The sequence below is a fragment of the Protopterus annectens genome, chromosome 4.part0 (assembly GCF_019279795.1).
Source record: "Protopterus annectens isolate FY-2018-M chromosome 4.part0, PAN1.0, whole genome shotgun sequence".
Taxonomy (NCBI): Eukaryota; Metazoa; Chordata; order Ceratodontiformes; family Protopteridae; genus Protopterus; species Protopterus annectens.
Genome location: NC_056733.1, coordinates 1,584,299,362 through 1,584,326,063, shown reverse-complemented (window position 1 = coordinate 1,584,326,063; position 26,702 = coordinate 1,584,299,362). Strand labels below are relative to the sequence as shown.

The window sequence follows — 26,702 nt, the reverse complement described above, 5'->3', positions numbered from 1 at the left end:
TGATCAGAGGAGGGGGAATCTTCCTCCACTCTGGGCCTTTTGTCCGGAGGTGGCTGAGAACCTCTGATTAGAGTAATTAAATCCTCAGCCATTTTAAGCATCTGTTTCTTAGGCATGGGGCCTGGAGATGGGCCCTGTGTAGCTGGTCTCTTAGGGTGCATGGCAGCTTTAGACTTGGTGAAAGCCTTGATGGAGAAAGAAGAGGAAGGTCTGAAGACACCTTGAGTGAAGGTGGACCTGTCCACATTCTGTGTTTCAATGCCAGCGTGGCTTCGGTATGTGTAGTCAGGGTGTGGGCCAAGGAGCCTGCGACTGGTACAGGAGACACCGCCAAAGATGTGTCGCCGGTAATCAGGGGCTGCGAGGGCGCCTGCGCTGAGAACCGGACCACGTGTAGTCGGCTTTGGCGTGGTGTTGGTAGAGGCCGCGGACCTCGAGTGTCGGTCCTTGTCTTTGCGTTTTTTAGACAAAGACAAAACCGGTGTCGGAGTATCTGACGACATAGTATAGTTAAATGCTTTCCCAAAATAATGCTGGGCGAACTCCGCCCGACGCTTAATAGTACGTTTGTTGAATGTAGCACAAAAGCGTCAGACCGAGACGTTGTGGTCTGGGCCTAAACAAGGTATACAGAGGGAATGGAAATCCTTATGCGGTATTTGCTTCCCACAAGAAATACAATTATTAACTTTGTCTGACATCGGTCTGAGGCAAGAAAAAGTTTCCCCCAACGGGGTACTTAGCTTTTAAGAAGACTTCGGTTCCAAATTTTTTGTAATCTCAGGAGCTGGCCGACCGGCACTTGCGAACTACTTCTGCTTCGGGCACCGCGCGGCAAAAAAGACTGAAGAAAATGGCGTCGGCTAGTTCTTTTATACCCCTGTCGCACTGACATCAGGGAAGAAGCGACGACAACCGACGCCGGACCTAGACTTTGGAATTCGGCCGACCGAGGACCCGCCTGACAGCAGGAGAACCCATCTGTTATGACTGCAGCTGTATGCACGAAGAATATCGTGTGGAAGTGAAATCTGTATCCTTGGGAAGCTGTATTTAAAACCCATTTGTCTTGGGTAATGAGTTCCCAGTTTTTTGCCTGCAGAGCAATCTTTCCCCCCTAAAGGAGCAGTCAGTTGAGAAGTGCTTGGAAGTTTTAAAGTTAAGTCATTGAGACAGTTTACCACGGGGGGAGTCTTACTATTCCCTGATTTGGAAGTGGGAGCCCCCCCACTGCTTAGTCCTATGCGTACCCTGGGACTGCAGCCTGGGTGTTCTGCTGATTCTGGGTTTGGAATGAGAAGGCCTGGAAGAGGCAGAAAAAGACCAATTCTTAAGAGGACCAATGCCTACTAAATCTTGGAGGCTGTACTTGTAGGAATCTAAGTTTGCATAGATTTAGCTTTTTCCTCCATCTTTTTAAGAACTTCTTCTGCTTTGTTGCCAAACAGGTGGCCCTGATGTAAGGGAGCATCCAGTAATTTAGCTTTAACATGATCTGGCAAGGAATGCTCCTTAAGCCAAACATGCCTTCTAAGTACAGACCCAGTGACAGCAGCCCTGCAAGATGCCTCTAGTGAATCAAAAGGACATTGCAACGATATTTTCCAACCTGTTCAGCAGAATGCATTAAATCCTGTAAATCCTTATTTTCAACACAGTCGGAATCAACATAATTTTCTGTTTAAGCAATCCAATAATATGCTGCTGACACTTTAACATATGAAACTGGCAGTTTAAGGCCCTAATGGCCAAGGTTGCAGAAGTGTACACCTTCTTACCCCATCTATCCAGCGCCCTGGAGTCTATCAGAGGGGTAGGATTTTAGGCAGTAGTAGCCTTAATGCCCTTGGGTCCCTGTGAAATGGTCTCAGGATCCGCAGTAGGATTTTTAAAAAGGAACTTGTAAGAGTCAGGAACCCTGTAATATCTATCAGGTTTCTGGGAGCAGGAAGTAGAGTGTCAGGGGCCAAGCTAGATTCCGAAAAGGCATCATCAACAATGTCTAGTACAGAAGGGATAGCTAAAGGCCTGTGCTGGGGCAGGAGTACGAAATCCCTAAGCCTCTTTTTAGAATCAGAATAATCCTGGCTTTCCCAACAAAAATGCAAGTATGCAAGGTTTCACCAAAAGAGAAATCCTCTGGGGGGGAAGCAGAGGGAATAAGAGTCCTCTGCATCAGAATCCTCATAGGTAGATAAGGGTAAATCCTGGTCATCAGAACACACAGAAATTTCAGAATCCTGGTCAGAGGTGGTATAAGCAAATTCAGTCCTAGGTCTCAGAGAGGGAAGTTTGGCTTCCCCTGATTAAAGTAATAAGGTCTTCACCCATTCTTATCATTTGTTTTTTAGACAGAGGCCTGACCATGCGGTCTGGCCAGTTTGCTAGGTATAGTTCGAGTTTATACCTTGAAGAAGATGGCATCAGTTTAATATGCAAGTCAGTAGGTCTGAATACACCCTCAGAAGCCGGTGCTTGCACAGCGGCTCCGGACCCATCCAAGGTAGAGACATCCGCAGGTTCCACAGTTGAAGCATCTGCGGGCATACCAGACTCCGAATGGGTCTCAGTAGAGGCATGCGAATCTGAAGTAGTGGGTATCAGGGGCTGCAAAAGTGCCTCACTGAGTACCGGTGTTTTTTCGAAATGTCAGTAGTCGGATGGCTTACCGAAGACATATCTGAATAATTGAACGAGTACCAAAATATTTAGAAGCGTAAATATACAGACGCTGAATATTCTGCTGCTTAAATAACGTACAAAACAGACAGCGAGGTAAGTCGTGGTCAGGGCCTAGGCAAGGAATACAGAACGAATGGAAATCTTTATGAGGTATTTGCTTTCCACAAGATATACAATTACTGACATCGGTTTAGAGCAAGAAAAAGCTTCTCCAATGGGGTACTTAGCTTTAGTTGAAGACTTCAGTTCTGAAACTCGAAAACGAAAATTTCAGGAGTCAGCCGACCGGCACTTGCGAACTGCTTCTGCTTTGGGCACCGCACGGCAAGAAAGACTGATGTAATGGCGTCGGCTGCATGCTTTAGACCCCTGACTACCTGACGTCATGGAAGATGAGATAGCAACCGACGCAGGACCCAAGACTTTGATAATCAGGCCCAACTGAGGGCTACTGCAAGCAGATAACCCAAATGTGATGTCTGCAACAGTGAAACACGAAGAACATCAAGTCCCCTCTCTTACTGAAGACATACTGAGAGCTCAGAAACCTGGCTAAAACACAAACACAAGAGAGCTTTTTTTCCTTTAACCAAAATAGCCCACACAACAATTCTGGACCACCATCAACAACCTACTCCACCCAGATAACTCCACTACTCCCAAGCCCTTTCCAAACAATACTGCTTCTGAAATTGCCTCCCTCCTTAACAACTATTTCATAGAAACTATTCAAACCCTCACACTTAATACACAAAGCAGTACATCTCACTCAACACCTCCACTACCTCATAACAAAACTCTCCCCAATGCTTTTTCTTTCCAATCAGTCCCAGTTACTACAATTAAATCTCTCCTTAGGAAACTTAAACCCTGCTCTCTCCCTCAGCAGACCAACTACCCCCTTAATTTCCTAAAAATAGCTGCACAATCCATTGCCTACACTGTCTCTATACTTATTAACTGTTCCATTTCAGAAGCCCTGGTCCCTGACATTTGGAAATCCTTCTATACTATCCCTCTTCACAAAGGAGGCAACTTTACAGATCCCTCTAACTTTATACCAATTGCTATCCTGTCCCTCTATCCAAAATCTTGTAAAAGTGCATCCATGTTCAGCTACTCAAACACCTTCTCAATAAGTCTCCTCACTCCTACCCAACATGGCTTTAGGCCCCACCATAGCACTTCTACTGCATTACTGTCATTTACCCAAATAATAGCTGAAGCCCATGACAATAACCTCATTGCCTCCAGTCTTTTCCTCAATCTTTCAAAGGCCTTTGATACTGTCTCTCATTCTAAACTTCTAATTAAACTCTCAGACCTACATCTCTCTACCTCCTCCATCAACTGGTTCTCTAGCTCTCTCTCTGGCAGGCAGCAATCTGTCTGCTGGCAAACTGTCCTCTCTCCATTCCTCCCTGTTAATACTGGAGTTCCCCAAGGATCAATTCTGGGCCCCCTCCTGTTTAATACATCCACTAATAAACTTCACTCTGCTACTAACCTCTCTACACTTCTACAGTATGCTGATGACTCTACTCTCATTACCTCTGCCCTGATCTATTACCTCTCACTCAACAAACCTTTTCCTCTGTTGAAACCCGGATCTCTGATAACCAACTCATATTAAATCCAAAAAAAAACTTATCTTCCTCCCTAAAACATTTGCTCAGTAAAAAGTCTCTTTCTCTATATCCTCTGTCAACAGCACCATTATTAAACCTGAACCCCATACTAAACTACTTGGAGTTATCATTGACGATGAAATGAAATTTGATATTCATATTCAGCGAAGTATAAAAAAAGACCCACCAGAAACTTGGACTTCTTTTTCTTAATCAAAAATTTTTGTCACCCTCCTCCAAACCTTCCCTTGCTCAGGCCCTACTCCTACCCTGCCTTCTTTACGCTGTCCCTGTCCTTACATCTGTTATCACTAAACTAGAGCAAACATGTAACAAAAGTGCCAGATTTGTCGCCAATCTTCCTTACAAATATTGCCAGTGTCTTGCCCTTAAGTCACTCCAATGGCCAGAATTCTCCAAACAGCTACTTATACCCCAGCTACATATTGCACACACTATCCTATATGAACCCTCATCCTGTCCCCTCCATCTCCAATTTAGTCTGCTTCTATAAACCCTATTCCCTCATCACCTCCATACTGCCAGTAAACACCTCCTTCATTTATACAAACCCAACAAAAACATTTGTAAGCCCCTTTACAAATAGTTTGTAACCCATGCTTGGAACTCGCTCCCTTTCAACATAAGAAGCATTCAGCATAAATACCTTTTTAAGAAAGAACTTAAACTTTTTCTCCTGAAGACTTGGTCATGCCCTTGTAACCCCCACTTGAACTAGTCTCCTCTCTTCCTATGTATCTGCTTTTCCCTATCAACTCTTTTTCCCTGGTACTTGCACTAGCAAACTGTATTCATACTGTACTCCTTTGTGTAATAGTCTCTAAATCTTTTAATTGTTACTTGGCCTATGATATATACTAATTGTTCTTAAACTTTGGAACTTGTACTTGTTAGCTGTTATTTTACCTATGCATTGTACTGCTGGGCACAAATTTTTGACTTGTACTATATTTCAATGACCCTTTAATATTCTGTAAATATAATTACTTGTACTACTTCTGGAGCTTTTCTCCTTGGATCTCCACTGAAAATGGGCCCCTGGCTCAGCTGGACTAACCCAGTTAACAAATGTCGTAAAAAAGGAGGAGGCTTAAGAAGCCGAAAGCGCTCATCTCAGCTGGGAATTTCATGTGTTTTTAACACTTTTGTTGTTTTTCTTCGAATAATCGCTACTGACACAGTCTAAGTTCGGGGTGGTGTACCCTGAGATTTTCCTACTTTGTTGTACTGCTTTGGGACACCTTTGCCAGTTGGGGTTGACTAATTTTGTTGCAGTTAACAAATGTCAGAAAATAAATAAAAATTTGTAGCTGGCCTAGAAATATCCTTCCACTGTTACAAATTAAACTTTGATAGGCTCTTCTAATAACTTGATTAAGTCTTTCTGTTTAACAACCTAACAAGGTCCCACTCCAAAATGTTCTCACTCCAGACTATCTGATTCCAAAACCGGGGCTCCAGCCACCTCAAGTTTTAGCTACCATGGTTGCACCCCCAGAATGCTTGTTAGAATAATATTTGTTTTGAGTACCCCATTCCTCCATGCTTCCACCACATTGTAAGTGTAGAACTCCGCCTATTTTAACCTAATGGGATACATGCAATGTAGCTAAAAATTCTACACATGCCTAACTTCTGGCTGTGTTGCTCTCCATAATAACCCATGTCTTTTCACTTAAAATCATGGTTAGATTAGTATACCTGATGCAGTTACCCGAGCTGGGTGCCTTCAAAGTATCCCTTCAAATTTGGTAAGGACAGCCCTTCCTAATCTATAAGCAACAATCTTGTCCTTCCCAACACTAGTTCTGCCATCTCTGATCAGCGGTTTCAACTATCCTCTGCAATACTGATGGGTCTGGTATATAAAAATATGACTGTCCAATACATATTTAAGAGGTACCCAAAACATATTAACTAACCAAAGTTTAGAGTCAAAGTCCAACTTTAACATTTATACTTCCTTGTCTTCTCAAATATTTTCTTCATTTCTCTCCACATCTCCTTAGCAGCATTGTCTGTATTTAACATAAGAAGTCCTAAATATCTTATTTTGTTGCTGCCCCACAGCTGAGGATATTGCTGGACTAAATAGATAGTAGGTACACAATTTGAGGCAATGGCCTTTGTTTTACTGACAATAATTCTGTATTCTTAAAATAAATGAAATTTCTCTAATAGAGAGAGCAGTGTAAGCACCTCATCAATGGGATTCTGTTGATAAATCAGGCTGTCATCTACCACATAAATGTCATAAAACCTTGGAGAGAGATACAAGTTGTGGTAATAAGACCAATAACAGAGGTTAGGGAGCGAGAGGAAGAAAACATCTGAAAACCATACCTAAGGTAAGTGATAACAGTCACAACACTCTACTGAAACACCAAAAGCAAGAAATAAATTCATTCCTACCAATAAACAGAGAAATACTTTCAGAGCTTCCTGATAGAACCACACTGACTGATTAACATGTAGAACATTTCCTGGGGGAAGATCAACACAAACTATTTTAGGAACTCCATGCAACCTACAAAGCCATCTGCAAAGAAATACAAAAAAAAAATGCTGAAAATGGAGGGAACTAGTTAACAAGTGAACAAAACAGCCCAAAAGTCTTGGTCACAAAACCAAGCATAGCTGTCTGATTTTTGCAACGACTAAGAAACTCAGCAGTATTTCCAAATAAGACAGCTACTATACTTGTCAGTTATATGAGTTAATAGAGCAACAACGGAAGACAAGGTTTTTGTCCACCCTGGATTTAACAAAATGATACTTGCAGATACACTTAATTGAAAAATTAAGGAGAAGACTGCAGTCTACTGTTGTGAAACTTCACAATTCAGCCTTGCATAATTTTAGTAATTCAGAATAGTTTTGTCAGGTATTTCCTTCAGATAGAGACAGCTAGGGTATTTATCAAACTTAGTTCACAGGATCATGGGAGGTTACTAGGCTAACAGCCCTAGACCCTTTTTAAGCCTAGCCATTCATGTTCCAATTTTCCCAATTATCAATGCCCACAGGCTAGAATAGCTTTGGTATGTGCCTGTGCCTTAGGGAGTCTAAAATTGCTCCTGACCATAAGGGCCACAGACAACAAGCCAGGGGAGAATTTGTGATTTCCCATCCATCGATCCAAATTATGTTTGAAGAGCTCTGTTTCACATGATGGGGACTAATCTCTGAGCCATATACCTGTCCCACCAACAAGTTTTATGTCACAGACAAGGATTAGAGCCTTGATCAGGTAATTCTAGTGTTTTTGTGAATGTGCAGCAAATCTATCAGGGTTGGACAGGAAAATGCCTTGTGGGTTAGGCACAGCTCGCCCCTCAGTAGTCTACCGGACACTGAGTACAGGGACAGGGTTTTGTGGCAGCCCACATAGGACATGCTATTTACACCCTGCATTCTTTTAGTGAGGTACCTCTGGGGCTGCTCCAGCTGTTGCAAATGCCTGGTCAGGTACATGCCAAAGGAAGCAATGTTCTCGATTATTGGTCTAAAGAAGACGAGTACAGTGGAACTATGATCATCTTAGATTTGCATGCCATGCCCTTATTTATAAGTTGCACTACATAGAAGGATTTTTTCACCATCATGGACACATGGTGATCAAAGTTCAGGTTACTCCCAATCTGAGTTCCCAAATCCCTTACTACTGGTTCAAATCTTAGGACAGTGTTATCAATGTTATAATTTGTAGGGGTGATTGTCTTCCCAAAGGATATAATTATGCATTTTTTGCACTAAGACTTAGGCCATGGTTCTGGCACCAGTTATTTGTCTGTGTCAGACCTTTCTAGAGGGTATCTACATCTTTGGAATTCAGTGACTGCATCCAGATTGTAGCTGTCAGCAAATTTGTCCTGCCAAAGGCCCTCTGCATTTGCCTTGACTTCAAAGAAGCATATTTTGAACATGAGAGGCCCAGTACTGAGTTAGATTTCTTCTTTAAGAATACTGCAGCATAAATATAATTTCCTGTTTCATGTGCATTACTTACCTCTGCACATTTAATCTGCATCAGCATGTTTTTCTTTTTGCTAAATAAAGTTTTAATTTACTCACTTTCAAGATCTTCTGGTGGTTATTTATTTATTTGGGTATTATTTACTATCTGGGGAGATGGTATTACTCAGCACTGTTGGATGTCAAACTATAGTAAGAACATTCAATTTGCCAAGATTGCTCAGTGTATAGTATTTTGTACAGATGATCATTTATATATATATATATATATATATATATATATATATATATATATACATATATATAGGTTTGCCATCAAAAAGGCGATCGGACTTTGTTCGATTTACGTAGGTCGAAAGCCCAATTCAACATTAGGAAAGAACGAAAAAAAAATGTTGGAATGCTCTACAGCATTCGCTGTTATGAATTTCAGCATTTTAATGCAGATTGCACTATAGTGGGGAACAGGAAATGTACCCTTTCCTTCAGTGTAGTACGATCTCAGAGTTTGTAAATATAAGTAGAAGGGGGTGTGGGAGGTGGAGGGGGGCTTGCCCCCTGCAAAAATTTCTTTGATGTGTGTAGCAGAGTAGTAGTACAAGTTGTGGAAGTGTGGAGAATGCTTAAAATATGTCAGATTCGACATTCTCCCCAACTCCTGACATGCCCTTCAATAAACTCTCCTAAGCTTTCTTTAAAATAACACAGAATCAATTTATTTTGTGAATGCTGAGCTTGGAATGTCTTTGCTGAATTCTTTAGATGCATCACATTATCACCTAATTTCTCATACTTTTCAAAAAACTGTCCATATATCCAAGGGACAAGTTGTATTCACCTTTTTGTTTTTTCCAAGTTCTGGTTTACTCTGTTGGATGCTTCACTAACTTTGTGTTTTTTTTTTTAACCTAGCAATGATAAGGTCACATACACACTGTATACCCAAGGATGACGGTATTAACAGATTCATGGAAAGTGTACATAGTTTTAGTACAATTAGTGATGATAAGAAAGCACTAATACATGAATTTATAAACATAGTATTGGATAACAATTTCATATACTTTGATGGTGAGTATTATAAGCAAAACAATGGTGTGGCGATGGGGGCAGCTTGTGCCCCCATATATGCTAACCTTGTACTACTAGATTGGGAAAAAGAGTTTGTGCTCAACTCACCATGGTACAGGTACATGACACTGTATGTGCGCTATTTGGATGATATTTTCATCTTATGGAGGGGTGAAAAAGATGAATTCATCCAGTTTATAGAATACATCAACAATAGCACAACGTACCTTAAGTTTACATACAATGTTGATTCTACTGGCATTAATTATTTAGATACCTATGTATATTCTGATGGCAACCAATTTCAGTCCAGAATATTCAGGAAGGGGACCTTTTGCAATAGTTATCTTGAATACAATAGTAATCATCCATATGCCCAGAAAAAGAGCATTATTAAAGGACAGTCAATCAGAGTAGCAAGGATGACTACGGTTAAGGAAGAATTCCTCAATGAAATGCAGTTTGTGAAGGGATTATTTATAGATAGAGGATACCTGAAGAACTTGGTTCAGGATGTTACGATGTATGTTATTAAGGAATGGGGGAAAAAGTATACACCAGTGCTGGGTGTAGGACCATCTACTGCACTTGGTATTAATAACAAGAGTACCCATAAGATGATGTCAGAAGGTCAGAATTTTCAAAAAGCCTGCATAGTAAAGTATGGTAAACAGGCTAGTCAAGTTAAACAAATCATAGAGAAAAATTGGAATATAATCACTAGTGATGATGGAATTAGTGATAAGTTGGGAATAAAGCCTATATTTGTATACAAAACTGATAAAAATATAAAAAGTATACTTGAAACAAGAATGAACAACAACTTCAATAGAAAATCCAAGTATGGAAAAGGAGGTACCGCTAAATGTGGCCATTGTAACCAGTGTGGTAGTATTAATACAAAAGAAAGTATAACATTGGACAACATCCTTCGAAGTAAGATATTTTTTAACAAAGGGAATTGTCAAACTCAACATTTAATTTATTTAGCAGTGTGTTCAACCTGTGGCTGCTTCTACGTAGGCAAAACTGACAGGAGATTAAGAGAAAGAATATATGACCATCAATATTGCATACGTAAAAAGGATACCAATAATGCCCTGTCTAGGCATTTATTAAGTAATCCCAAATGTGGTGGATTTTTGTTTGGTATCCTAGAGGTTATAAAGAACAATCCCAGGGGAGGTGATACTAAAGGCCTAGTATCAGAGAAAGAAATAAAATGGCAAATTAGGTTGAATGCAGCAATACCCCCGGGATTAAATGAAACTATACCCACTAAACCCCTGCTAAGAAATTAATCAATTAATTAATGTGATGTTATCAATGTACTGAATGTGATATATTTGTATTTTTTATATTTTTATACAACTGTATATTTATAATGAGTTTTATGATAAAAGCATTTAAATATATATATTTATTAATACATTAGGTAGCAAACAAGTTGCATATTCTTAACATCTTGTATAACATTATTTATTATGAGTATCAATTCCACAGAAGCACCTTTTTAGAATGCAAGACATACACATTAAATGTAGCTTTAGACATTTTCATTATCTTTGGTAAGGCATGTATACACAACTAGTTTTTATAAAAGAATATTAATTTATATTATATTAAATTGTTCTATACATAATACATGAATAGTTTTATTTATTATAGTATTATAGGATTTTTATAGTATGGTAGATTTTAAAAGGGGAAGGTTAATAAAAACTGTATTTGATGTTAAGAGTGAGTAAAATGATGTACATGTATCTTTAAGTTGTCTCTCTACTAATTGATGTAATTTTTGAATTTTGGCGGTTTTTTATACTATTTAAGCATTATGGTTAGTACTAGATTTTGTTCTGAAGAAGTCTACAATACGTAGATGAAAGCGCTAAACCACTGAATTCATTTTGTATTTGAATAATAGCAATAAATTGTGGATCATGACATTACTACTGGAATTATTTTTGTGCTTTGTTATACTGTGATACACACTGCACTGCTCTCCCCGTTCAGCAAAATTTAGTAAGCCCTCAGCTAGTTTGGTATATAACAGAAACAGAAACCAGAAAAGTACAATTGTGTACACTTACCATAAATGTTGATGTTCGAGTGTATTCACTGTTTCAGTCATTACATTTGGGTAACCTGCTGGCTGGTTGCCCTCAGTCGGCCTGAATAACAAAGTCTTGGGTCCTGCGTCAGTTGCTGTCTCCTCTTCCATGACGTCAGGTCGTCAGGGGTATAAAACATGCAGCAGACGCCATTTTAATCAGTTTTTCTTGCCCCAGATGTCAGGTGCCCCCCAAATGGGGAGCAAAAAAATATATATATATATATATATATTTGCATGTAGAACACAAATAATTTACCTCCAATTAAAAGTAAATACACCAAAAAGGCTTTTTTGAGCATAGTGAAGGAAAGAAGAGGTATAATAGAAAAGAAAGGGGGCTGGCGGGTGAGTAACCTGGACTGCAACAGTGAATACACTTGAACATCTACATTTATGGTAAGTGTACACAACTGTACTATAGTTCTTCGTGTTTCACTGTTGCAGTCATTACATTTGGGTAGAATCCCAAAGCTATGGATGGGAGGATGGAATTATATAGCATTAAGAGCAGCTATAAGGCCCTGCAGGACAGCACTGGCAAAGCCTGCCCTGGATTTAGAAAAGAGAGGTAAATGGTAATGTTTTGTGAACGTAAGAACTGAGCTCCAAGTAGCAGCTTCTAGAATGTCTCTGGTAGGAACCCCTCTGAGAAAAGCTGCAGAAGTAGATGCGTCCCTGGTGGAATGGGATCTGATCCCCTTGTGGACAGGTTTACCATGGTGCATGTAACAGAAATGAATACAATGGCTTATCCATTTTGAAATAGTCTGCTTTGAGATAGCCTTCCCTTCTGCACCTGCAGCAAATGCCACCAGTGGTTGCTCAGACTTTCTTAGAGATTTTGTCCTGTTTAAGTAGAATCTTAGTTGTCTGTGTACATCCATTGAATACAGAATCCGATCCCCCTTGTTCTGCGGATTTGGGAAAAAAGTTGGCAGATGAATAGTCTGGTTAAGAGCCGTACTGGATACCACCTTAGGCATAAAAGAAGGGTTGGTCCTGAGGGCTACCCTGTCCGGATAAAAGATAATGAAAGGCTCCACTGCCATGAGAGCCTGTAGTTCTGAAATCCTTCTAACTGAAGTGACTGCTAAAAAAAAGGCAGTTTTCCAAGAAAGAAATTTTATGTCTGCAGTAGCAGCTGGTTCAAAAGGAGGTAGGGTGAGTTTTTCCAGCACAAAATTGAGGTCCCATGCAGGAGTCTGTGCTCTCCTGGGAGATCTCAAATGTTTGGCCCCTCTGAGGTACTGCTTTAGCAGGGGAAGAGAAAAGAGAGGAGGCTCTGTGTTGTAATGAGCCGAGATGGCAGAGGCATGGATTTTTATAGAAGAAAAAGATAGGCCCTTGTGAAGCATCTCAGTTAAATATTGCAGAATCTGAGGAATATTGGGCATTGCTGTGTTTATTCCTTGTGCTTTGTTCCAGGCACAGAATCTCTTCCATTTATCAGCATACGATTTTCTCGTACTAGGCCTTCTAGCTTCCAAAATGACATCCATCACAGGTTTACTGAGAGATGTGAGTGGTAAAATTAGTTGATTAGCCATGCTGCAAGATTCAGAGTTTGGAGCTGAGTGTGCAGAATTTGATAGTTCTGCTGAAACAATAGATGAGGTGTCTGAGGCAAGTACCACGGAGGAATGTGTGACATATTCCTTAGAAGCAGGTACCAGTGTTGGCAAGGCCAGTCTGGAGCAATCAATCATTTGTCTTGACTTTTAGTAAAACCTTGGAGAGCAGAGGGGGAAAGGCAAAGACTGATAGGTTTTTCCAGCTGAAGGATAGAGCATCCACTTTCCAAGCTTTTTTGTGATGAATTCTTGTGCAGAATTTGTCTAACTGATAGTTTTGGGGAGAGGCAAAAATATCTATGTTTGGGCTTCCCCATTTTCGTGTCAACATGCTGAAGATTTGTGAATCCACTTTCCATTCATGTGGGTCCATAAGATTTCTGCTTAGGTCGTCTGCCAGAGTATGTTGCTTTCCTGGCAGGAATTGAGCTTGTAGATGTATTTGGTAAGTCAAGGCTGTGTTCCACAAGGCCATGGTTAGTCTGCAAAGAGGGTAGGAGTGGGTACCCCCCTGCTTGTTTATGTACCATATAACTGTGGTGTTGTCCGTCTTTATCAGTAGTTGTCCTGGATGAAGGAAGTCCTTGAAGGCTGTCAGAGCATTCTGTACAGCTAGCATTTCTTTCTGGTTGATATGTAGGTGCATTTGATTTGGGCTCCATTCGCTCTGAATGCATCTCCCTGCCAGATGGGCACCTCAAGCATAGTCTGATGCTTCTGTAATCAGGGCTTGGGTGGCAGGGGGTAGAATGATGGACAGTCCCTTGTTTTGGTGACAGGCCTCTGCCCACCAAAGGAACTCCTGTTGCAGACAAGGAATGAGAGGAATCATTGTTTCCAGGCTGTGACAATGTTGACTCCATAAGCTTTTTAGGTACCACTGAAGTTTCCTCATATGCAGTCTTACATATGGAATTAGTAGAATGCAGGATGCCATGAACCCCGAAGCCTGCAGAACTTGTCTTGCAGATAGCTGGGTTTTTGTGGCCACTTGTTTGAAGTATGTTATCAATTGAATTTGTTTGTCTGGCGTAAGGTAAGCCAGCTGGGCAGTTGTATTCAAGCTTGCACCCAGGAATGTAATTATTTGAGAGGGTACCAGTTGTGATTTATTTTCGTTTATGGTGTACCCTAGGCATGCTAGAAGCTTTTTTTACAAACACCAGATGTTGTAGAAGAATGTCCTTGTCTTCTGCCTGAATTAGGCAATCATCCAGATAAGGATAAATTTGAATGTTTTTTTGTCTGCAAAATGCAATCACTGGTGCCAGGCACTTTGTGAAGACCCTGGGCGCAGTAGATAAGCCAAAGAGCAGTGCAGAGAACTGGTAATGCAAATAGCCTGCTTTGAAGTGGAGGTATCTTCTGCAAGATTCCCTGATTGGGATATGCAGGTAAGCCTCTTTTAAGTCTAGAGTTAACAACCAGGCATTCTTGCCTAGCATAGGCAGCAGCTGTTGTAGAGTCAGCAACTTGAATTTTGGAATGTCCAGGAAAGTATTTAGAATGGATAAGTCCAGAATTGGACGCCATGATTTGTCTTTTCTGGGTACCAGGAAAAGTCTTGAATAAAAACGTTGTCTTTTTTCCTTTTCTGGTACTGGTTGAATAGCCCCCATATCCATGAGGGACATGACTTGTCTCTGGGCCTCTGCCCACTGATGTGGAGGCAGATCTGGCCATCCATTTGGAATTGGCAATGTGTGGAAATGAAATCTGTATCGCTGGGATACTATATTTAAGACCCACTTGTCCTGGGTAATTAGATGCCAATTAGAGCATGAAGTGCTAGTTTCCCCCCCAAAGGGGCTGCCAAAAGATAAGTGCTTGAAAGTGGCAAAGGAAAGTCACTGAGACTGTTTACCATACGGTGGTGCTTTGCTACTTCCTGATTTGGAGGTGGAAGCACCCCATTGTTTTGTCCTGTAAGATCCTTGTGACTGAAACCTGGAGCCTTTGGAGTGTCTGGGTTTGACCTGAGCGGCTCTGTTGGGTACTGGAAAGGACCAATTCTTAGTAGGCCAGTGCTTACTGAACCTAGGCAGCTGCACTTGCAAGAAATCTTTTACAGTTTGCATAGATTTAGCTTTGTCTTCCATCTTTTTCAAAACTTCTTCTGCCTTATTACCAAACAGACTGTCCTGCTGTAAAGGAGCATCCAACAATTTAGCTTTAACATGATCAGGCAGATTTTGCTCCTTGAGCCAAGCATGCCTTCTTATCACAGATCCATTTATGGCGGCCCTGCAAGAGGCCTCCAAGGAATCAAAACCACATTGCAAAGTATGCTTTCCAACTTGTTCAGCTGAATGCAATAAATCCTGTAACTCTATTTTCCACACAATCAGAAATCAACATCATTTTCTGTTTCAGTAAGCCCATGACATGCTGTTGATATTTAAGCATATGAAATTGACAGTTTAAAGCCCCGATTGCCAGGGTTGCAGACGTATAAACCTTCTTACCCCATCTATCCAGCGCCCTGGAGTCTCTATCAGAAGGGGTAGGATTTTTGCAGTAGAAGCCTTAACACCCTTGGGACCCTGAGAAATTGTTTCAGGGTCAGCAGTAGGATTTTTGAAAAGAAACTTGGAGTCAGGAGCCCTGTAATATCTGTCTGGCTTACTAGGAGCCGGAGGCAGGGAATCAGGAGCCATGCCAGATTCTGAGAAAACATCATCAACAATGTCTAAAACAGGAAGTATAGCCAAAGGCCTATGCTGAGGAAGAAGAAAATCCCTAAGCCTATTTTTGGATTCTGAAAAATCCTGACTCTCTCAATGAAAATGTTCCCTTAAGGTATGCAAAGTCTCTCCAAAAGAAAAATCCTCAGGAGGAGAAGCAGAAGGGATGGATTCTTCTGCATCAGAGTCCTCATAAGGGGGAACAGAAAATTCCTGATCAGAAGAGGAATCAAAAGAAATGGAAACCTGATCTGCAGATTCATAATCAGTGCCTTGCTTAGGCCTCTTAGCAGGAGGGGGTTGGGAACCCCTTATCAAGGTAATTAAATCCTCAGCCATTTTGATCATTTGTTTTTTAGGCATAGGGGCCTGAGCACGTGGCTCATGCGTCGGTTTTTTAGACATAGAAGTTGGTTTTGGCCTTGTTTTTGATGATGGTGTCGGTTTAATATACAAATCTTTAGGCCTGAAAACACCCTCAGAAGCCAGTGCCTGCTTAGCGGCTCCGGACCCATCCAAGGGAGAGACATCCGCGGGTTCAATACTTGAAGAATCTCACGGCATACCGGACTCCGAATGGGTCTCGGTAGAAGCCTGCTACTCAAAAGTAGCAGGCATCAGGGGCTGCGAAAGCGCCTCACTGAGTACCGGCGAAACGTCAACTGGCTTAGGAGAAGCTTCGTCATCGGTTTTGGACCTCGACGGTCTGTCTCTGTCTTTTTCTTTGTGGTTTTTGTGAATTCCGGTAGTCAGATTGCTAACCGACAACATTTCAGGATAGTTAAATCTTGAACCAAAGTATTTAGAAGCAAAAATATACTGACGCTTAACAGTGCGTTGGTTAAATTTAGCACAAAACCGACAGCAAAGCACGTTGTGTTCAGGGCCTAGGCAAGGAATACAGTACAAATGAAAATCCTTATGAGGTATTTGCTTCCCACAAGTAATACAATTAATTTTACTGACATCGGTAAGGAGCAAGAAAAAGTTTCCCCAACGGGGTACTTAGCTTTAGCTTGAAGACTTCGGTTCTGAAACTCGAAAACAAAAATTTCAGGAGTCGGCTGACTGGCACTTGCGAACTGCTTCTGCTTCGGGCACCACATGGCAAGAAAGACCGATTAAAATGGCGTCGGCTGCATGTTTTATACGCCTGACGACCTGACGTCATGGAAGAGGAGACAGCAACCGACACAGGACCCAAGACTTTGTTATTCAGGCCGACTGAGGGCAGCCTGCCAGCAGATTACCCAAATGTAATGACTGCAACAGTGAAACACGAAGAACATCAGAAACCAGAAAATTTATGTACAAGTGCAGCATCAAATTAGTGCAAGACCAGTAATGATTACAGCAGTTTAGAAGACAGCCTGCTGCAGTAAAGTAACATGGACTGTTAGTACCTTTAAGGCTTTTCCAAGCAAAATAAGGAGGCAGATGTATATTTTTTACATTCCACACTAGGATACTATCTTGGATCTTGTCCTTACTAACATGAGTGCATCTTGTACCATCCCTTGCGTATCTTCACTTTTTAGGTTTGACCATAAAACGATCTCTTTAGATATAAAACTGAAATCAGAAATCTCTTCCAACCCAAGGTACGTTTAGACATTTCTCCAAGACAAACTACATACTCCTACATGATACTATGGCAAGCTTCAAATCTCCACCAAACCCACTTGACTCCACTGAATACACAAACATACACCATCACATTATACCAGCTTGGAAACAGCTACAGAGATGCAGCTGTACCCTGTAAGAATAAGTGCATGGTAAACCCCAGAAACAAACCATATCAACAAACTTTACAATAAAAGAAGATAATTTTACCAAAGGAAAGAAGAGTAATTCCCAGAATGATGAGTCCTTGTCATTAAAATTAAACAACTAAGGAGCTTAATAAAATCCAACACCAAGTATGAGGCTAAAATAGCTACCTAAGCCATAGACAATCACAAAGCCTTTTTTTTTTTTTTTTTAGTTATGTTTGTAATCTCAATAGCACAATGCAGCAATATGCAGATGCCACTGAGCTGACTGTGAATCCTGTTACCTACACTAAGGCTGAAGACATAGCAAACCCACTGGCCGATAAATTTATCTGTAATTTTACCTCTCTGTCTGACTCCCAAGATATACCTGAAACTCTCTCGCCTCCACCTATCACACAAGACCAGGTCCTAAAACCACCATCAAAAGCTAAAAAATACTGCATCAATGAGTCTTGACATGCATCTTAAATAGTGTGAAGCACGATTTAGCCACCCCACTAACACTGTTCAACCCCAGCCTCCATACAGGTTTTGTACCAAGCGAATGGAGAACAGCTACAGGGAGAATCTTCCACAGATGGTGGCAGTTACAGATCCATATGTCTGACCAGTGACATAAGCAAACCCATGGAAAGAATTATCATGGAACCACCTGTCTCAGTTTGGATTCAATAAGGACAGGTCATGTTTTCTCATCCGGGTAGACATTTTTGAAAGAGTCCCCAAAACAACGGATGAAGGTAAAACGGCAGACAAAGCATTCCTCAACTTGGCCACAACTTTTGACACAACCCTCCACATAGGCATAGTAGAAAAGCTAAATAAACTGGGAATAATCCCCTATGTCACTTGCTGTATTGCCAAACAGCTCACAGATAGGGATGCAAATTATCAATGTTATGATCACAGTTATTCTCAATGAGGTAATATATAATTATCAACTACAGGAGGGGTAAGACCAATCCAACATTAAATGGGATAGATTAATTCAAGCACCAAAAGTGAAACTGGCTATGCTTTAAATGGAATGCAAGAGCAGCTAGCCTAGTGCTTACTTATGAAATGAAAACCTCTATGGGCACTGTGAAAAACTGTCTTCTTAGCTTCTTGTTTATAAAATATTGTTATATCAAATGCAGGTTTCACTTGCAAGTCCTGACTTTGAACAGTGTATGGGACATTAAGAAAAGCTAACAGCAGAAATTACCTCACAAATAGAAAAATGAAATTGTAGAAGCTGTGTCTGCCACAACAAAATGAATATCATCATTTACACACAAGACGAATATCATCATTTCCATACAAAGGCTATCAAGGCTCCTTAAACATCAGAAAACACTGCAGGCAGTAGCTAGGGCAACAATAATAAATATCGCACAGCATTAAAAAGTAGTGTTGCTTCACCACATTTGCTTGGGTGCCACATTTTGTAGAATTTACAGTTATGAAGTTGTTCGAAAAGGTTAGGAACTGTGCTCAAGCAAAAAACATGTCTCACAAAGAGTTTAATTTCTATGAAGATATTTACTTTGAGGGATAATTTATATCCCATCATTGACACTCCTGAAGTCTAAGGGGAATGTTCCTACTACACAAATACATAATCTTCATTGAGCTAGTGAAAACAATTCATCTGGCAAAACGATATCACATCAGCTCATTAGTTTGTCATAAACACATAACAGTCCTATTGCTATTTAATTTAATAATCAAAATACTAATTACAGTTACTCACTCCAGGATGTCAATATGCTGAAGAAAGTATAGCTGTGCAATATCGTACCATAGGAGTAAATGTCCTCTTTACTGTTGCAGTACTCTTTATCTAAGGGAATCTCCTGCCAAGGACAGACCAATGTCTGGCCAGTATTCCAAAGACTTTAATTCACATAGGTGTCATACGTCACACTTATGATGTATGCTTCCCGCATAAGGCATAGAGCTTAAAGGTGACATATGGCCGTACACACTCAGAACTGAAAATGTCCTAGGAGGAACAGAATGCCCTTAGGGAGAAGAACATATGCATCCAGAAGGAGAAAAATAAGGATGATGAAGGACCCCTTGCTAGGAAGGCACGAGCTATAACAGAGAGGGTAGGGAGAGAGGGAGCGAATACTTGAACAGTGAAGCGATGGACATCCACTGTTACAGTAAGATTTTACACAACTGTACTATGTCCTTTCACATCACTGTTGCAGTATTCTTTACTTAAGGGACAGTACAAGAGCTCAAGAGGAAGCCTGGGAGGAGAAAGGCACAGAACAGCCCTCTACAAACCTATACAGGATAGCTCCGGAAAAGCCTGCTCTGACCCTGGAAATAACAGCCAACTTGTAATGCTTAGTGAAATTATGAACAAAGGACTAAGTAAGCAGCCTCAAGGATGGAACTGGTATACAGAAAATTGAAAAAAAAAAGTAACAGAGGAAGCAACTATCCTAGTAAAATGTGCCTTTACCAGCACAGAAAGAATTTTTTCATGAAAAGAATAACGAAAAAGAAATGGCCTTAGAAATCCAGAAGGATATGGTTTGCTTAGAAACAACCAAACCCAATGTACTGGGATGATGGGAAATAAAAAGCTGCTCAGATTTGCGAATAACTTTAGTTTCATCCAAATAATATTTGAGCTATTTTTGCAAAAACAAGATGGAAAAACCTTCGCACTGGCAGACTGGAAAAGGAAAAAAGGAAAGAAGACGAACAGACTGATTAAGGGACAGCTCATTGATCATCCTGGACAATAAAGATGTACTAGTAAGAAGATGCACCCTGTCTCTCTGGAAAACTAAGAAAGGTGGACTAGCCATGACAGCCTGAAATTAGACACTCTTGGCTGAAGTGAGAGCCAAGAGAACAGTATTCCAAATACAATGTTGTAAGGAAGCTGAAGAAGCAGGCTAAAAAGGAGCCCGAGTCAAAACTGAGGTCCAAGGAAGGCAGAACAGGCTTCCTGGGAGGCCTGATATGAAGGGTGCCTTTAAGAAATTGACTGACTTCAAATCTAGAGGCCAGAAGAGCAGTCAAGGGCAGACAAGCAGAAATTGTTGACAGGTGAACTTTAACTGAAGAATACACCAACCCTCTATGGAGCAGATCACACATAAGAGAGAACCAGAGGAAACTCCACAGATAGGGGATCCTGATGGACAGAAAGGCACCAGAGAGAAAATTGCTTCCATTTGGACATATATGATTCCCTGGTAGTGGGTTTCCTCGCCTCTTGCAGAAGCCTAAGCATGTCCACAGAAAAAAGTGCCTGAAAGGGATCAAAACCATGTCACCTACAGTGCCAGTTGAAGAGTGGACAAGTGAGGATGACTAAGAGATCTTGTCTTCTGTGAGAAGAGCCACCCAGTGAGGCAACTTGTGGTGATTGCCTCTGGTCAAATGAGAAGGAAGGGGGAATCAATGCTGAATGGGTCAAAAAGGAGTCAGTAGCAAGACTTTGGCAGAGTCCTGCCTGATCTTGTGCAAGACTCGTGGTAACAGAGCAAGGGAAGAGAAGGCGTAGAAAAACACCCCCTTCCAAGGAAAAAATAGGGCATCCATTTCCAAGCCACAGGATTTGGGACTCTGGAACAGACTAGAGAAAGTTGTCTGTTCAGAGTGGAGGTAAAAAGATCTACCTGAGGAATACCCCTGTGATAGACAATGTACAGGAAACGCATCTCTGTAAAGCCTCCATTTGTGAGCTTGTGTGCTCGACCTGCTCAAGAAGTCTGATACTATATTGTGCTCTGAGGGAATGTAAACTGCCTGAAGAATCACTTGATACTGGACAGCTAGATCCCAGATCTGAAGAGCTAGTCTGTAATGAAGATAGGACCTTGTGCCCCCCTTGCTTGTTGACATTCCACAAAACTGTGGTATTGTATGTGAAAACTTTGAGGAGGCTGGGATGAAAGAGGGAATGAAAAGCCTGAAGAGTCAGAAGCAGAACCCTTATCTCCTTTATATTTGACCTCGGATGAGGAGGCCAGAGACCCTGATCATTGAGGAGGCCAGAGGAGGCACCCCACCTCCTATAAGCGGCATCTCCTATAAGTTGGAGCTTGAAAGGGAAGCATTGGGTTGAGTGAAAGTTGACGAATCTACCACTGAAGCTTGAGCTTAAGAAAGGGAAGGAAAGGTACCGTGAAAATCCAGGGGGGTGGCAATGTTAAAGTCACACTGACTATATGGAGCTTGGCGAGACAGAGCATGAGAATGGTGGAAGCCATGAACCCTGAGAAATTCCCTGGCTTTGACAGATGCCAAAGGAAGAAGGGATGGGAAAAAGGCAGTTTAGAGACAGAGCCTTCGAAGCAGGCAGAGAAGCAAGCATGGGAACTGTCTGCAGCTAATGAAAATATGATCCTGGGAAGGCATCAAAACTGACTTCTGGAAGTTTATGATGAATCTCAGGCTCTGTAACAGGGAAGTAGTAAATCTGAGATCCTAAAACAGTGTGTTGCGGGAAAAAGCTTGAATAAGCAGCTCGTCTAGACAGGGAAAGATCTGAATTCCTCAATTCCTGCAAAAGCTATGACAGGAGCATGGCATCTGGTGAATACCCCCAGGGGAGTAGAGAGGCCAAAGGGCAAAGCAGACAACTGAAAATGCATGGAATAAACAGAGGAACAAAAAAATTTCCTGAAGAGAGAATGGATGGGGATGTAAAGGTATATACCCTTGAGATCCAGAGATAGCAGAAAGGCCTGGGGTAGAGGAGGAAATAATATATGTAGAGAACATCAGAAAGGAAGGAATCTTGATAAGGTGTTCACAGCTGGGAAAGATCCAGAAATGGTCTCCATGTGCCCACCTTTTGTGGGACCAAAAACATTCTGGAATAAAATCTCTTCCCTACCTGGGCAGGAGGCATGGCTTGAACAGTGCCAAGAGTCAAAAGAAAGTGAAGAACCTCTGGGAAATGAGAGAGCTCTTCCCAAGGAAATTGAAGAATGCCTAAAAAGAGAGGAAGGGATTTCTAAACCATGAAATATCCATGATGGATAATGGACAGAACCCAAGAGTCTGAAGTGATTCGTAGCCAATTTGGAAGGGACAGGTAAAGACAGAGGCACAAGGGAACCTAGCCAAGGGAAGGAGGAAGTACACTGTTAAACAGAACCAGGGCTGTCCTAGAAAGATGGTTTCTGGGTGGCAGGAGTCCGAACAGACTTAGCAGGAGCCACATGCCAAGAATCTTTCTTGCCCCTTAGGAGGAGGGTGAGATTACCTTCAAACAAAGGCAGATTTGGAAGGATAATTCCTCTGAAACTTAGACATAGGAGAAACAAAAATATGTTTCAGCTCCTGCAAGGCTTTGCCCTTTTTCTGTACAGACCTGAAAAGCTCAGCAGCAGATCCAAAAAGGTTTTACTCTTTAAAAGAGCATTCAAAAGTTTGTCCTAAATGTCATCAGGTAAAACCTGAAGACAAATCCAAGAATAACACCTCATAACTGAACTAAAGGCAGCAACCCTGGAAGAGGCATTGGCTGCATTGTAGCTGCATTTGATAGAATGGCAGGCAACTTGAGAAGTATTGCCCAGCAAGGAAAGGACCAAAGCCTTCCAGACAGAATCAGAAACCACCTTAGAAACATGAAAAAGGAGATACAAAACAGATCTGGTAATAAAAGTCTGGTAGTTGATAGCCCTAAATGATACAGTGGCAGCAGTATAAACTTTCTTGCCCAGCCTTTCCATAACCTTGCTATCCTTATAAAAAGGCAACAGCTTAGTGGAGAGCAACAACTTGGATGGTTTGTCTGAGGAGACTGACACTGCAGAAGGGTCAACAGAAGGGCATTTAAAAAGAAATTTGCACTCATTAGACGCTTTATAGAATCTGTCTGGCTTCTTAAATGCAGAAGACAGAGACAGGGGCTACAGACACTTCTGTGAAGGTATGCAGAAGGGCAGCCAGAAGAGGAGGAGGAGATGGTTTGGGAGACTCCAGCTGTAGGAGCTCATAATAGCTTTTTTGAATTACAGATACTTGAGAACAATCCTACTTAAAATAATCAGTAATATGGGCAATGGTATCCCCAAAGGACAGCTCTTCCAGAGGGGAATCTGGACTTATGGAGTCCTCCTCCTCTGAACCATAGTCCAAGGTGGAAGAGATTTCGGAAGAATAAGCCAAGGATACTTCAGAGACCAGATCTGCATCTGAGGAATCCAGTTCGGAATCCAGTTCTCTAGGCCTCTTGAGTGGAGTGGAAGACGTGGGAGGAGGAAAAACACAGAACCCTTGAGGGGGCTTCACTGCCATCAAAGCACTAAACAAACCCTGAGTGAAATCCTGCCATCCATATGTTGGGGATCCTTAACAACAGCAGAAATATGTTTTTTTTTTCTTTTTCTGCAGGATGTCCTCTTGAAACAATCTTAGAGGGTCAGACCCCTGGTTTGACTCCAAAATGGATATAGGAATCTCCTCTCTTATCAAGATCTGAGGAATCCTCCTTAGTCCTTCAGATACAAACAGTCAAGGCTCCCCTTCATCATTAGGTACATTTGTTTGAAAAGTCTCCTAGGACATGCGAGAAGCTGAATCCATGCCAGCCTCAGATGGAGTCATGGCAGAGGAATTTGAAGCAACCACCAGACCATCGTCTAGGCTTTCACCAGCCCCAATGGAGATGTTGGGGGAAAGCTGGACTGCAGCTGGATCAGAGCTAACTTTTTGTTCTTCTTCACAGACAACTTGTCCTCGGGACAGGAGGAATCTGCCACTGCACCCAGAGCCAACAACTTAAGACGTTTGTTCACCAGGTATACAGACAAGGAGGCTAGATGACCATTCAGGGTCTTAGTCACAAATGCTTGGCAAACAGAGCACTGTGTATGCTCGTGCAAAGCACCTGAGCAAAACAGACACTGGTTAGATGGTCTTTATGGGGAATCTGCCTACCGCACTGACATTTTCCCTTTCTGGATGACAAACACAATAACCACAAGAAAAAGAAAGCCAAAACCCCAGCGGGGCACTTATCTGAAAACATGTCTTGGTATCTAGTACAGCAGAAGGGTGTTTAGACTGATATTCAACAATGGCATTCAGACTGGTGGCAAAGAAGTTATAAGAGTGTGTGTGTCCGTATGACACCTTTATGACCTAAGCCTTGTGCAGGGAGTATGTGTGTGATGTAAGACACTACAGGAACTAAAGGCTTTGGTATACTGGTCGGACATTGGGCTATTCTTGGCAGGAGATCCCTTAGGTAAAGTATACTGCAACAGTAATATAGAAGGACATCTATGCAATGACAAAGGGGTATGTTATTATATGACCATTTAAAAAGTACCCCCCCCCCCAAGAAGTAAATTGTGTAATATACATTTTTTTTTCTGTAATTTAACTACATGAAAAAAAAGAAGATAAAATCAGTTTCACTATACAGGAAAAGTAAACAATGGCAACCATTTCTTTTCTGTCATAGCTGCTAACTTGCAGTGATTATTATAATTTGAAAATCTGACATACTAGGCCACGAGGACAAAACATGGTCAAAAAAGTTTAACCTTACGACAGTTCTGTGATTACACTCCTAACACCAAAGTTTACAGGCCATGAGCATAATCAAAGACTTGCAAATAATCTCAAATAAGAGGCAGAGACCACTGCTACTTACATAAAAACACTTAGGTAAAACAAATTAAAAAAAAAAAAACAAAACTGATAGCAACTCAGAACAGTAATAACCCACAATCTGATTAAGAGTTATGATGAGATTTACTCCCAATATGAGGTACAACAACTGTGAGTAAAAGCAAGCAAGTTTTTTTTGCAATATCCAATGCCTGAAGGCACTTAGCTATGGCCTCAGAACTGGCAAGCTATATTGTGTATCAGTTAAATTACCCACTGAAAGAGTATCTTGTCGTGAGTCACAGCTTAATTAAATACCACACATCTGAAGCATGGAACGGTAACTAACAAAACAAAAACTGTAAATTATTAATTTTGAATTTCTAAACTTACTTTGTTGTTGCATCATTGTATTAAGTGAGGGCTGTTGCGGTTTGGAAGTCTGCATTCCAGGCATTAGATTATCAAGGTTTATATTTACACTAGGATCTGACCAGGTAGATGGCATTTGGGATTTACTGTTCACCTTCTGACCCATGTCTATACTTTGCATTGGAGTCTGATTTGGTTTCTGTACTGGAGTATTTATACTCTGTAAGGGCTACAAAAAAGAAAACACAAAAATAATTTGGTTCAAAGCACAGGGATTATAATTAATTTGAACATAACACATCCTTAAACAAAACAATAAATGTGATAAAGTCATGCCACATAAGTCAGAAAAGCTGGTTTCAAATGCAATCTGTTACTTGAAGGAATTACAAAAGTGCAAACATACAAATTACTAGAACTGTACAACTTCCAAAAAGTTTTCTTTTAAACAAATGAGTTATGAGGTCAACAGTAATATACCTGTGATCGTGACATAGGTAAACTAGTACCCACAGTACTAGTGCTTGACATTGCAAAATTCATGCTTTGTGAAGATGTCATACTCGTCTGTGAAGGGTTCATGAGGTCAAAGAAGTCTGAATTAAATGAAGCAGTTTGTGGTACTGTAGGTGCAATTTGTGAACTTGCAAAGAGATCACCACTGGGCACAGCTGAAGCTTGATTAAAAGCAGCTGGTGATTGGCTAAATGCATTCCAGTCACCGAACTCTGCAGTTCCACTTGTTGTACCTGAAATTAAATTGTGAACACACTTTAAAATCTGAATAAAACAAGGTTACCAATCACTGTAATCAAGCAATAAAACCTTTTGTGTCCATTCGAACCAACATTTGTATTCAAATTCTCCATATGTGCATCATTTTTCTTACATAGTTTCTTAGATTTAACAGGGTTGCGACAGAAAATGTGAGAAGTAAAATAAGAACACAATACTATTTTGTAGACAATTATGAAGGCCCACATATTCTCAAATTTAAATTTTATTTTAAATCAGTTTTATGAATTAATCAAAATTAAAGGCTCAGTTTAAAAGAAGAACTTACACACACACAAACACACACACACACACACACACACACACACACACACACACACACTTACTTTCCCTTACAATGTGCAAGTTTCAGAGATTTGGTACAGCTGAAGAAAAAAAGGTGCATGCAATGGCAATAAGGTTTAAAAATGACAATGTTTTGTATA

The 26,702-nt window shown here is 41.0% G+C and overlaps 1 protein-coding gene across 1 annotated transcript in view; it reads right to left on the bottom strand.

The window, feature by feature from the left end:
- The window catches only part of CLINT1 (clathrin interactor 1), a 1,421,335-nt gene that overhangs the window by 52,458 nt on the left and 1,342,175 nt on the right, over window positions 1-26,702 (bottom strand). Inside the window, exons 9-10 of the mRNA XM_044069360.1 lie at window positions 25,963-26,231; window positions 25,504-25,711 (exon numbers count right to left, since the gene is read on the bottom strand). Coding sequence (XP_043925295.1) covers window positions 25,504-25,711; window positions 25,963-26,231 — 477 coding nt within the window. The remainder of the gene's footprint in view (window positions 1-25,503; window positions 25,712-25,962; window positions 26,232-26,702) is intronic.